Source organism: Apus apus, chromosome 9 (assembly GCF_020740795.1).
Source record: "Apus apus isolate bApuApu2 chromosome 9, bApuApu2.pri.cur, whole genome shotgun sequence".
Classification (NCBI taxonomy): Eukaryota; Metazoa; Chordata; class Aves; order Apodiformes; family Apodidae; genus Apus; species Apus apus.
Genome location: NC_067290.1, coordinates 402,901 through 414,851, shown reverse-complemented (window position 1 = coordinate 414,851; position 11,951 = coordinate 402,901). Strand labels below are relative to the sequence as shown.

The 11,951-nt window shown below is 46.5% G+C and overlaps 1 protein-coding gene across 4 annotated transcripts in view; it reads left to right on the top strand.

Annotated features, from left to right (window-relative positions):
* Window positions 1-243: 243 nt before the first annotated feature.
* The window catches only part of PHF2 (PHD finger protein 2), a 90,207-nt gene continuing 78,499 nt past the window's right edge, over window positions 244-11,951 (top strand). For 3 of the 4 annotated variants that reach the window (XM_051627895.1, XM_051627897.1, XM_051627893.1), the window contains exon 1: window positions 244-479. In XM_051627895.1, coding sequence (XP_051483855.1) covers window positions 382-479 — 98 coding nt within the window. In that variant the 5' untranslated portion in view covers window positions 244-381. Of the gene's footprint in view, window positions 480-2,150; window positions 2,487-11,951 lie in introns of those variants that run through there. The other variant, XM_051627894.1, reaches the window with a different exon arrangement.

Sequence of the window (11,951 nt, the reverse complement as noted above, 5' to 3'; positions counted from 1 at the left end):
TCGCCAAACATTCTGAATAATAATCATTTAACAACAACAACAACAAAAAAAGCCCCAGTCCGGTCGGCGGCGGCAGAGCCGGAGGAACCATGCAGCCAAACTTTGGGAAGCCCTTTATTATTTTCCTGACATTGCTCGCCCGCCCTTGAGGAGCCGTAATTGCATTATCTGATTTTTTTTTTTTTTTTCTTTTTCTCTCCCTTCCTTTTCCCCCTTCCCCCCCGCCCCCCCTCTCCCCGCTCCCCCACCCCGTCTCCGCGGCTCCGCGGCTCCGGGCGCGGGCAGCAGCGCAGCCGGAGGAGCGGCCGCCCCGCGCCCCAGCCCCGCGCCAGCCCCGCTCCGCTCCCGCGGGCGCCCAGCCGTGTTTTGAAGGGAGCTAACATGGCGACGGTGCCCGTCTATTGCATCTGTAGGCTGCCCTACGACGTAACCCGCTTCATGATCGAGTGCGATGCCTGCAAGGACTGGTTTCACGGCAGGTAACACAAAGAGCTCGGGCCTTTCCCCCCCTTTCGCCGCGGTCCCGCCGCCTTTCGCCGCCGTTTCCCCGCCGGGCACTGCCGGAGCCGCCGCCGTGTGCAGTTTTCCAACAGGCCTTTTTGGAGAGGAGGAGGAGCCACTCTGCCCCCGTCTCTCTCTCGCTCTCTCCCCGTTGTATTTTTTGCGTGTGTGTGTGTGTTTTGTTTTGTAAATCTTGCTAGATTCCCCGCACAAAGCTCCCCCTCTCCCCCCCCATCCCCGGGGCTCCGGTGTTACGGGGTGGGGGGGCCATTGTGCTCTCTCCGGGGAGGGGACAGGTCCCGCGGCCGGCGGGGCGATGCCAGCGCGGCGGGGGCTCCCGCGGCCGGGCCGTGCGCCCCGCGCCCCCGCCCCGCGCCGCTTCCCCGCGGAGACAGGGCCCGGGCGGCAGCGGGCCCGGCCGCGGCACACCCGGGCCGGGCCGGGCCGGGCCGGGGCGGGCGGGGGCAGCCGGCGGCCGCGGAAGCCGGGGCTCCGCCGCCCTGTCAGCGAGGTCCGGCGCCTGGCGCGGCGGCCCGGGCCGGTCTCTGAGCCGGGGGGATTCCGGGCAACCCCCCTGCCCCGTCCTCCGCGGCTCCCCGGGGCGGCGGGAGCGGGGAGGAGCGGGAGGTGGGGGGCAGCCGGGGTGTTTCCCGGCTGACAGGGCTGCCATCGCCGCCACAGCCCTGCGGCTTAACCCTTGGCGGGGCGGGCCGGGGGGAGCGCGGCGGGGCCCAGCGCCGCGGCGGGCGAGGGGAAGCCCCGGGAGCCGCGGACCGGGCGGGGCGGGAGAGCGCCTGCCCTGAGGCGGGTAGGGCCGGGCGGGGAAGACCTCGCTCCCCCAGAGCCCGCCCCTGCGCCCGGGCAGGGCACCCCCGCCGCGCAGGGACCTGCACCGCCCGCTGCCTTCTCGGCGGCCCGGGCGGGGGGGGCTGCCCCGACCACCGCCCCGGGCCGGCCCTGTCGCCGCCGCCGAGGCTCCGGGGCCGGGGCCTGCTGTAGCGGCGGCGGCCGCCGGGCGGGGGGAAGCGGCGGGGGAGCCGGAGCAGGGCGGGCCGGGGCGGAGGATTCCTCTTTTCTGCTCGTTTCTCCCCAAACCGTCCTCGCGGAGCGCCGGCGCGGCAGACAATGAAAGGGTGGCCGCGCTGGAGTTGAGGCGGCCGGGCGCAAGTTCAGGAGCATGGACAAATATTTTCCTCCGCCTGTGAGAAATGGGCAAGTCGGGAACGTTAGAATTCCCGGAGTTGCCCGAGCAGGGGCTCCCGCACCGTCCCGCGGGCGCTGGGCGAGGGGAGCGGGCCGCAGGCTCCCGGGCGGTTCGGCCGCGGCGACGGGAGGTGCTGGAGGGTCCGTGAGGAGCTGTCGGGGGGGGGGCCCGGGGCGGACACTCAGCCCGGTGCCGCTCCCGGGAGGCACTCGGGCGGCCGGGGCTCTCGGGAGGAGCTGCCGGGGTCACCGGGACGGGGAGAGGGCGAGGAGGAGGGCAGCCGTGTCGGCGGGTGTTCCTGCGTTGGGTGTTTCGCAGGACGGCGGAGCGCTGCTGCCTTTGCAGCAGTTCTCCGTGAGTGATAAAAGTGTGAAGAAGTGAAATTAAAATCTGGTAAATCACCTGGATGAGCGCTTTTTATGACAGATATTCTGTGAGGTTAAACTGTTAACTCTTTCATTTTCAGCAGCTCTGATAATTGTCTCAAAAATGAGGCTGTGGGGGTGAAGGCGAGAGGGGCTGCCCGTGCTGCTGCAGTTCGCAGGGGCCTGGGTAGGCCCTGGGTCAGCTGCACAGCTTCCCCAAAACCACCCATGCACACAACAACTGGGAACGAAACTTGGCTGTGGCATTGGGGATGATGTGCTGCCATTGATGTTAAAATCTGTATTGGAAGCAACACTCTAAAATAAAGAACTCCAGTGCCAGTGCTGATGGTGGGGTGCTCCACTCCTGTGGCTTTGGACTGGAGGCCTAAAGGATGTGCACTGTGGTCATTAAGGTAAGGCTGAAGCTTCAGGTGTTCTGTGCTTGAAACTTGGAAATCTTCAGAGTGTGAAAATAATTAAGACTTTTGTGCAAAGTGGTGATAGAGTGGATTCGTAAGAAGCTGCCTGCATACAGTGGTGAATTTTGATTAAAACTGATGAAACAAGATTAGTTGTAACTGATCAAGAAAGTGATCGTTTTGTGGGCAGCTCGGGGGAAATACCTCATGCACCACAAAGAAAGGTATTTCATTTTGTGGTATAAAGGGACAGAAGTGAGTTCTAGCTCTGTCACAGGGGTGTTGTACCCTGTTTGCTTAGCTCACAGCAGCATCCAGAGATGGATTTGAAAGAAAACTGAGAAGGAGGAGACTCTCACCGTGTCAAAACTGAAGATTATTGTATTGGAGAAGTATGTCGGGTGATTTAGTAGATAACAACTTACAGTTTGTTTTTCTGTGAACAAATATATATTCAACAAAGAAAAATAAAAGTCAGGTTTCAGCTGTATAAAACTCTGTCTCTCTTCTAGACACTCAAAGCATTCCTAGTGTTAAATGTGCTGCAGCCAAATCCAAGCAATTGTGCCAAGCTGCACAGTTACAGAGACTTGCCCAGTTTTGTAATTGTTAAATGATACTTATGTCTCTTTTTGACATGACATCCAGCATGCATTTTGGAAAAGAAGTGTACTTTCTGTTTTAATTTTGTCAAAGCAGATCAGGTATTTTCAAGCTTCCTTTCTGATGGTAATTTCCAAATTTTTTGAAGCCATGTTTGTCATGGTTTTATTCATATAGCACGTAGCATCCCTTACTTCTGAGGCTGGGTAACATATCTGTAGCAATTTCAGCAGTTCTGATGGTAAACTTATGTTACTAAAATATCAAATGCAAGTTAAGTTTATTTCATGCCATTTTGAAGTTGGAAATTAGGAGATGGAACTGTTGGCACATGTCAGACGAGTTGTCTCCAGGCCATCACCATACTTGGCAGTTTGCTCATATGCTGTTGACTACAGTTTGGATACCATTGCTCACTGTTGCTTCCCAGTACAAGTGCCAGAGGGATGGACTCAAGGTTCTCCAAAGCTTTTAGATACCACGGATCATTTTAATTATCTTTTCCAGGGAGGATTGCTCTTGCATAGCAGTGTTAGAGTTTTCTGTGGAAATGATTGCCTAATCCTGAGAAATGTCCAGGTGGTCCCTCACTGCTGGACCTGGATGGTCCTGCATGGCAGAGAAGGTGGCATCTCAGAGCTCGCTGGTTTTGCCTGGAAGCCTGTCATGGCTCTGCTCTTTGGCCTGCACACAGTGGAGTTGTTGTGTTGGACTGTATGGCTGAATGGATCCATGTGCCTCATAGGTTTCATCTGGCAGACAAAGATTAGGCACCTGCATTGATTTTGTAGGTCGGTAGCCTTTGGTAGTCTTCCCTGTGGGGTGTTGCTGATCTGTAGGAAGGAACAGTAAATAACTGTCATTGTTGGCTCTGTTCCTTTCTTTTTGAAAGCTTTCTGAGCTCGTCTGTTACAACTCCTTACGTTACCCATCACTGGAGGGGCCCTTGCACACTGTTTATGAAGAGTGTTGAGCTGTGGAGCCAGCAGTATCTTCACAGAAAGCTGTTTATGAGTTCTTGTTAGAGTGACTTTCAGTCATTTGTGTGCTTTCCGTTTGCCTGAGCATCTTGAGACAAACAGTTTCAAGCCCTATCTGAAGAGGATGGAGATGATCTTATAGGCAAAAGGAAAACGGCACTAAAGCAGACAGTGGGGTTGTTTGACTCCTCAGTTTGTGAGTGCCATACATTCTTTGATGTGGCTGTTTGGTCTAATGAAGTTCACATACCTCAGTTGCTTCCTATAAAAAGCCATCCTCAATGTTCCATGCTTTCCTGGCTACTCTGTCACTCTGTTGTAGTATGTGTATGTTGTGTCCTCACCTCTTGGGTGTCCTACCTGATGAGAGGATCCTGGTGTTCTGTGCATCACCCAGCAGCAGGACAGCTGGCAGTGGCAGTAGCTGGGGTCTAGGTACCCTGCAGCTGTAAAGGCTGTTGGTACGAGACTCTGGGCTTGGGCAAGGCAAGGAGAGGAGGATGGAGTTTCACGGTGTGCTGGCAGATGAAGAAGCTGAGAATCAGCAGGTGCTCAGTGGTCACACTGCTGTGTCAGCTGTAGGGCTGGCCAGACAGATGGCTGTGTGCAGGGGGTGCTGCAGGAGATGTGCTCTGTGCCATGTGCAGGCTTGCGTTGGGTGCTGTGGGACAAGGTGGGTCACCAGCTCGGCAGAGCTGTTTGGCCAAAGCATGGACAACCCCTGCTGTGTGAGGAGCACTTGCTCTCCTCTGCTTCTGGGTCAGGGTGTTGGTCATGATCTATGAATCTGTGTGTGGCTTAGGAGCTGCTTCAGGGACACCCTCTGTTCCTAAGCACCTTTGCTGCAGCTGAAAACAGCTAGAGTGGGTTTGCTGACAGGTTGTGAATGGGAACCATTGAGGGGTGGAAGATGTCATACTTCACAACAGGTCTCTAAGTATCTCATCTGTTATCAAGAGTGTTACAGAACCTAATATTCCGGGCAAGGTAAGTCCTTTTGTACAAGTTTGTTCAACTAGAAGTCTGTACTGGGTTATTTATTACAGGTGTAGTTTAAGGAAGGTGAAATATTTATTTTCTCTGCAGTGGATATTTTGTTAACAGTTCTTATAACATGCACCTGGTGTTGTAGGAGGGGATCACACAATCACGTGCAAAACGGAATAACATGTACTTTTGTGCCTCATTTGTGTTTAAACTTTGAAACTTCCTGCCCCAGACATAGCTTGTAGAAATCATAAAATGTTTAGTTACTAAAAGTAGTTGATGCAGTTACTGTAGCAGCAAAAAAACTGTGATGGGTGTTGATCAAGATGATCAACATCCAAGATCTGGATGCACAGAATGAACTCGAGCTGGATTAGGAAATGCACGTCTGTTACATTGCAAAATTAAAAACCCCATGTATAGGGAGATTTTATTATCCTAGTGGAGCAATCAGCATTGCTCCTTTTAAAAACTGGTTGAATTTTGTGTGGCAGCATCTAGTTTGTCTCTTTTACATAGGCTTATCATTAGCTGTGGCCAAATTTGGAAATTTGGGTAAATTTTTAAGATTAAGATAATCCTAAAAATACAGTGCTGTTCACTTTAGTATTATCACAGCAGAGGGAATGACTAAGGTTAATTGTACCATGCACAGAATAATTTCCTTTAGTGTGTGGAGTTCAGATACAAACAAGGTGTGTAGGTTTTGCCAAGAATCATATTTAAGATTGTTTTCAAGTTTTCAAGTTTCAACATTACAGCTTCAGTTTTACTGGGAAATTGACCAGAGCAGCTCTTGTGAATAAGCCATGCTAATACCTGTACCTGAATCATTTCCCTTATGGATACTCTATTCCGGCAAAAAAAAGAAAACCAGGTCGTTTAGAAATGATTTGTGGAGCCCACAAAGCATGCTAATTATTCATGTGTTATTTAAAATAAAATAAAATGAGTTGTCAGTATGGATTGTGAAGATTTGAACTTCAGATAAAACTGTTAAAACCCTTGTTGTCTTCAGGTTGAAATTGCTGTAATTTTAATCTTTCTTTCAATAACACAGCCTTATTTATTCTCTAAGGTGAAAGCAGTTCAGAGAACTTAAGAAGCTTTTTTTTTTTTTTCATTTCATATCCATCTTATATATCTGTATCTATCTATCTATCTATTTTTTTTTTTTTTTACTCTTTTTAAATGTCAGAGCTGGGTGGAGGTAGAAGCATGTGGGACACTTGTCGCTATGCTGATGCTGGGTTCGTTGCCTCGTACTATTGTGTGTTCCTACAGTGATTATTAACCCCAACTTCCAGAGCATCAGGAGTCTGGCTGGATGATAAAGCGAGTCAGTTTTACATGCTGCCAGTCAGTATTGTCCTCTTGGTCCTTTTGCATGGTTAAATAAACTTCTCATCTTACCATCTCACATCCATTTGTGCCTTGAGAAAGAGCTTGCGATTCAGAATGGAAAATATGTCAGAGTTTTAGCATGCCATTAAAACTTTCTTTTGACCTCAGAGAGTCTCTTGGGCGGTTGCAAGGATCAGTCACAGCTGCAAGAACACTTTGCAGCTATTTGTTAAAATAGTCTAAATTTGTGCAGCAGATTTTAAACCCCACTTTTATCTGCAGTTTTATCTTGCAGAGAAAATGTGCTGGAGGGTTGAAAGCTTGTATTTGGTGTAAACTAAAAGGGTTGAATTCTTTCTCAAAAAAAGAAGTTTGTGTGGAAATTGAGGTTTAGCCTTAACTTTCCCATGGTGGTAATGCAGTGTCGACACACTTGCACAGCACTCTTGCTAGTTGATAAGATAGGCTTTGTATTTAGGTATGTGTGCTAAAAGTGTGTCGAGTTCCCCATTTTTGTGTCTTCTGTCCTCTTCTGGGCCACTGCCAAAGTAGCAGACAGGTTTTCCGTGGATGTCCATGCAGTGTCTAGGTCTACAAAGCTGACTTTGAAGCAGAATGATGTTTCTTTTTGCATCAGTTCTTTGCTGTAAGGCTGAACATCACGATAAGACACCTCTAGGTTAACAGTGCCTGGCTGTCTTGTATTGGAACTTGCTCATTAGAAAACGCTTAGTTTGGAAAAAGTGTTTAACTGAGTTATCAGTCTAGTTGTGAGAATAACTGATTATTCTAGTTTATGCAAATAGGAGTTTAGGTATCATGAGTGCTTAGCTAGACTAACATTGATGTTTTGATCTGTCAGCTCAGAAACCATGGAATTATTCTCCAAATTAAAGTATGATTTAGAAAATCCAAGTCTAAGTAATACTAAGTGTGGACAGTATGGTGGGGTGAGCTGGCCTATGTTATCTGGTACCCTGGCCACTGGCAGTAAGTTTTGATCACAGAATTGTGTTGTATATAAAGATTAACTTAGTTTCACAGAGTTTTACCTCTGAAATTATTCGGATTTACAGATAAAATGTTATGGATATCGAGCACAATTAATTCTAAAGTAAGTAAGAAGCATTTGGAAAATAGCATGAATTACTCAGTGCTCTTCAGCATCCTGAACCTTTACCTCAGTTGTTTTTGGTGGGTCCTGAAAACACCCAGGTGCCTGCTCAGTTCAGTAGCTGCAGGACTGCACCCTTAGCAGGTGCTGGCTTTTAATCAAAGAAGTTAAAGCAATGTCATTTTTTGGGCAGCAAAAAATCAGTTCTGCAAGCAAAGTGAGTCTTGGTTGCCCACTGCTTTTCTTTCTATTGTAATAAAGGAAATGGATAAAAATGTCCTGAAAAAAAACCCAAACAAAGCAGCGTAACTATGTGTGAGGAGAAATTGGTGAAGAGGAAAAGTGTTGTAAAATCACTGTAAGGCTTTCTAAACCAATATTCTTTAATATTACCTTAACATATTTTCTTCTTTTTAGTCAATATCCATTTTATGTATTAATAGTGTAGTGGATCTACACTGAAAACTAAGGGTATTTTTCTGTCCTGGATTTCTGTCTCCTTCATGGCAGCCTGGAATACTGCAAGCATGGGCTCCAGCTGAGGGACTGTTTGTCCAGCTTCACAGGAGGGTCTCAGGAAATACTTGGTGCTTGGAGCTGTGCAGCTCTCGCCAGCCTGAGCTTGGGTCTGTGGCTGTGCCTGTGGGTTAGGCCATGGGACATGCTGCTGAGGCCACCTACCTTTGTCCAGCACAGAACAGCCTTTCCCTCTCAAAAGCAAATGATCCTTTTGCTCACAGCTTGATTAGTGAAATTTTATTGTCCTTAAAAAATATATTCAAATGCTGGGTCGCAGCAAATGTAAAATCTCCCTGCTAGTGTTTCACTCTTATTACAGCATTGTTCTGATAAACAAAACTCCATTGGCCAAATGGCAGGAACTTTCTAGCTGTATTGACTTATTTTCACATTAATCAGGAATTTGTACATCTAAGTTATCTTACAGTTCCTGAAAACATTTTATTAAGAGCTGGTTAGTGGCATTATGAGTTGTATATATATAAAGATGCAATGTAGCAGTGATAGAGGGTTTTTTTGTGATCAAGGTGAGCTAACTCCTTGCAGTTGACTGGATTTTTCATAGTCACCTGTCTCTGTGTCTGGCAACACCACAATGTGGATGTATATTAGAAACTCTTACGCTTCTTATCTTAGAAACTCTTGTATTTGCTGAGTGATATGAATAGTAATTCCTTTCTAGATCTTTATTTGAAAACAGTAAGACTGTGTGCAATCTATTTTAGGCAATATGCACAATCTATTTTAGGGTGTTACTTAGCTGTTTGTTACATCTAAATATCTTCCATATAGAATATATTTGCAATACCAAGGTTTTTCACAAATTTCACAGTCTCTCACATGGACTCATTCCCAAGGGGTTTGTCCCTCACTGCACATAATGGCTGAGTAGCTCATCCCCTTCTGGAGAACACTCTTCAGAGGGACAGTGGTGTCCCTGTGACCATTCTCACATATTGTGATCAGCCTGCAACATCGCCTGCTTTGCTCCGGAGCTTGGTAGTCTCCAGAGCTGGGATCCCAGCCCACAGGCCATCCAGGGTGCCAAGGGATGGTTTTCGCCTGCTCTCGAAGAGTGCTAACTCCTCTTTGAACTCTCCTGGCTCCTGGGTAGAGCTAATGGGGGAGGCTGACAATGTGTGAAGGATACCTGGCCAGCATGAGTCCATGGAGGAGTTCCTCTCTTGTTTCCTCTTGGGCACATCCCCCAAAAAAGGTGCCACCTTCTCTGGATGAGGCCATGGCTTACTGATGTGCTTGCAGACCTGAGCAGATGTGAGGACACAGTTTCACTGTGTTGCTTGTGTGCCTGAAGTTGCACAGCTAGCTGGTATAGGCCTCTAATGGGACAGTCAGCAATTTTTAGTGTTTTATCCACTGTCTTTAGCAAGTAGTTGAGACAAGCAGAAGGTTAAGCAACAGCATATTTTGACAGGAAAAAAAACCCAGCACAATTGTAAAAACAAATATTTTTAAATTTTGTATTTGCAGTTGTTAATCTGATAATCCATAACTACATGAGCAGTTGGAGTTACAGCTGCCTTTTTGTTTTTATTGAATTGCTTATGGATTTAATTGTGTTTTCCTCTTTGGGCAAAAAAATACAGTATATTTACTTCTAGGGAGAGCATTTTTCCTCAAAGTTTTCATCTGGCAGACTGGAAGGATGTAAGAAGTGAGGTTATTTCTGCAAGGAGGAAGTTGCAATTTTTGGCTGAACCTCTTTTTATGGCTGTTAACATCTCAATGGAAGGTGATGAAAATGTGAAAGCTGGCAAGAATACTGTTCCTATGTCATGTCTGCCATTCATTGGTCTGGAAAAGCTGGACTTAATGTGGCCAAATTATAATGATTTAAAAAGCCCCTAGTTAATGCCTACCCATTATTTAAAAACATCATCTTCCTGTGCCCCTTTGGCTCAGTGCCGCCCTGTCTGCACCGTGTGCGGGCAGCAGGGTGATGTGGTTGACCAGCTATCTCAGGTTTTGGTGGGATTTGCACATGGAGTACGAGTGGTTATAGCATGCATTTGTGATTGTTGGTGTGTATAAAAATACACTCATTAGATGTGAGCCATGTGGTTGTGTTTTACCCTTTCAGCTCGGGGCAGCATTGTTAGCACTGTGGAGCAGAACAGTATCCCATTGTCCATGGCCAGCGCCGGGCACCGCGCACCCTCTGCCTCCTGATGCCAGAGACAACAAAGACTGCAAATGGTTTTCATTAGGGTTTTGGATTAATGCAGAATAACGTGGGAGCACATGAAACAGCCGGTGATCATTATTCAGGAATACAATCCCCGTAGCCAGAATATAAGCAATATTTAATCCCTTCTGTTGAACATCTAACCGAAGTCCCTGGATCAGGGCAGGAGGGGGAAGTGAAAGAGCTTGGACTTTTGTTGCTGTTTGGTCTGTGTCTGAACGAGGAAAGTGTCTCTTGGACTACCCTGCTATCAGTTTCTGGTTTTCTTTCTCTCCATTTGTGATCACTAAATATCCTTAAATACAATTGCAGCAGTTGCTAAGGGATGTAAAATTAGAGTGTATCTAGTGTACTTTTAATATTTTTTAGCTAAAACTTGTAGTTTATTGGCTGGAATAAATTTGGAGCAGGGCCACTTGAACATCTAGGTTCATAAAGACTGCTATAGGCATGACATATCAACTCCTATTAAAAAAATACTTCTTGTAGAATAAAAGTGTGCTGCTGTGGTGTGGAAACCTGCTGCATACCTGAAGGAATACTAATTAAGCAAAGAATGGTAAATTTGTGCAGCCATTAACTTTGTTTTCCATGGTTGCTTCAGAAATCAAAGTCTCAGAAGTACCATCAAAAGCAGCAAGACCCACAGGATGACCAAATAACCTCGGGTTACGTTCCCACTGCATGTCATCTAGCTAGGAAACGAGTCCGTGGGCAACCTCATGGCAGTCTTGGCTTGCTCCTCCCTGCCTGTTGTGTATGAAACACTAAAGCTTATTCTGCATTTAGTTGCTGACTAGAGATTAGTAACTCTAAAGACTTGACTGATTTTTGGTCTGGAGACAAGGCCTCTCAATTAAGCTTTTCTATTGAAAGCCATAAAGATGGTACAGAGCATCAGAGAAGGTCTGAGAAAGATGAGGATGCTATTTCCTTATGGCCAAACACAGGACTTTTGTCCTAAAATAATTGGATTTACACTTGCTGAGATGGTTGGGGGATCTTGAAACATTCAGACTTGTTCTGAGAACAGCCTATGAATTCACAGATTTTAATGCCAAGATGGTGCTTGACAGTATCCTGAACTCTTAGAGAGATCATCAACCAACTTCTTTTGCATCAGAACAAACACATCAGCCAAATGAAAGCACATCTGCTCTTGAGGAAGAGTCAACAAATCCACTAGTCTGTTGTCCCAGTGGGTGATAGTTTCATTACTGGAAAATCACATGTTTCCAATCTGAATTTGCTTATTTTTAATTTCCAGGTGTTGTATCTAACTGTTTTGATAGCTGAGTTGAAGAGTCCTCCTTTTCAGATTTTTCCATCAACATTTTGATGTCCTTCTGCTAAGTCATCTTCTTTAGTTGTGAGATGATTAAATTGTTCATTTGAGTTCTCCTTAGAAAGTAGTTGAATAATTCTTCTACAGTCCAAGAAATACACCTAATTTTCTAGTTCTGTACAGAGTCCTTTTCTTTTTTGACAATATTTCAGTTAATATTTTTCCACTTATCTTCCACTCAACAATATTTCCCTTTTGCTTTGTCTATACTTGTGCTAACTTATCAGGCATAGCCAGCAAATGCTTGTTATCTGCATTAAACTTAGAAAGAAGCCAAATATGGGTTAACTAGTTATTTTTTAAGCAATTCAGTTATGAAATTGATTTTTCTATTAGCTCATGAATAATATCAGGAGATTGT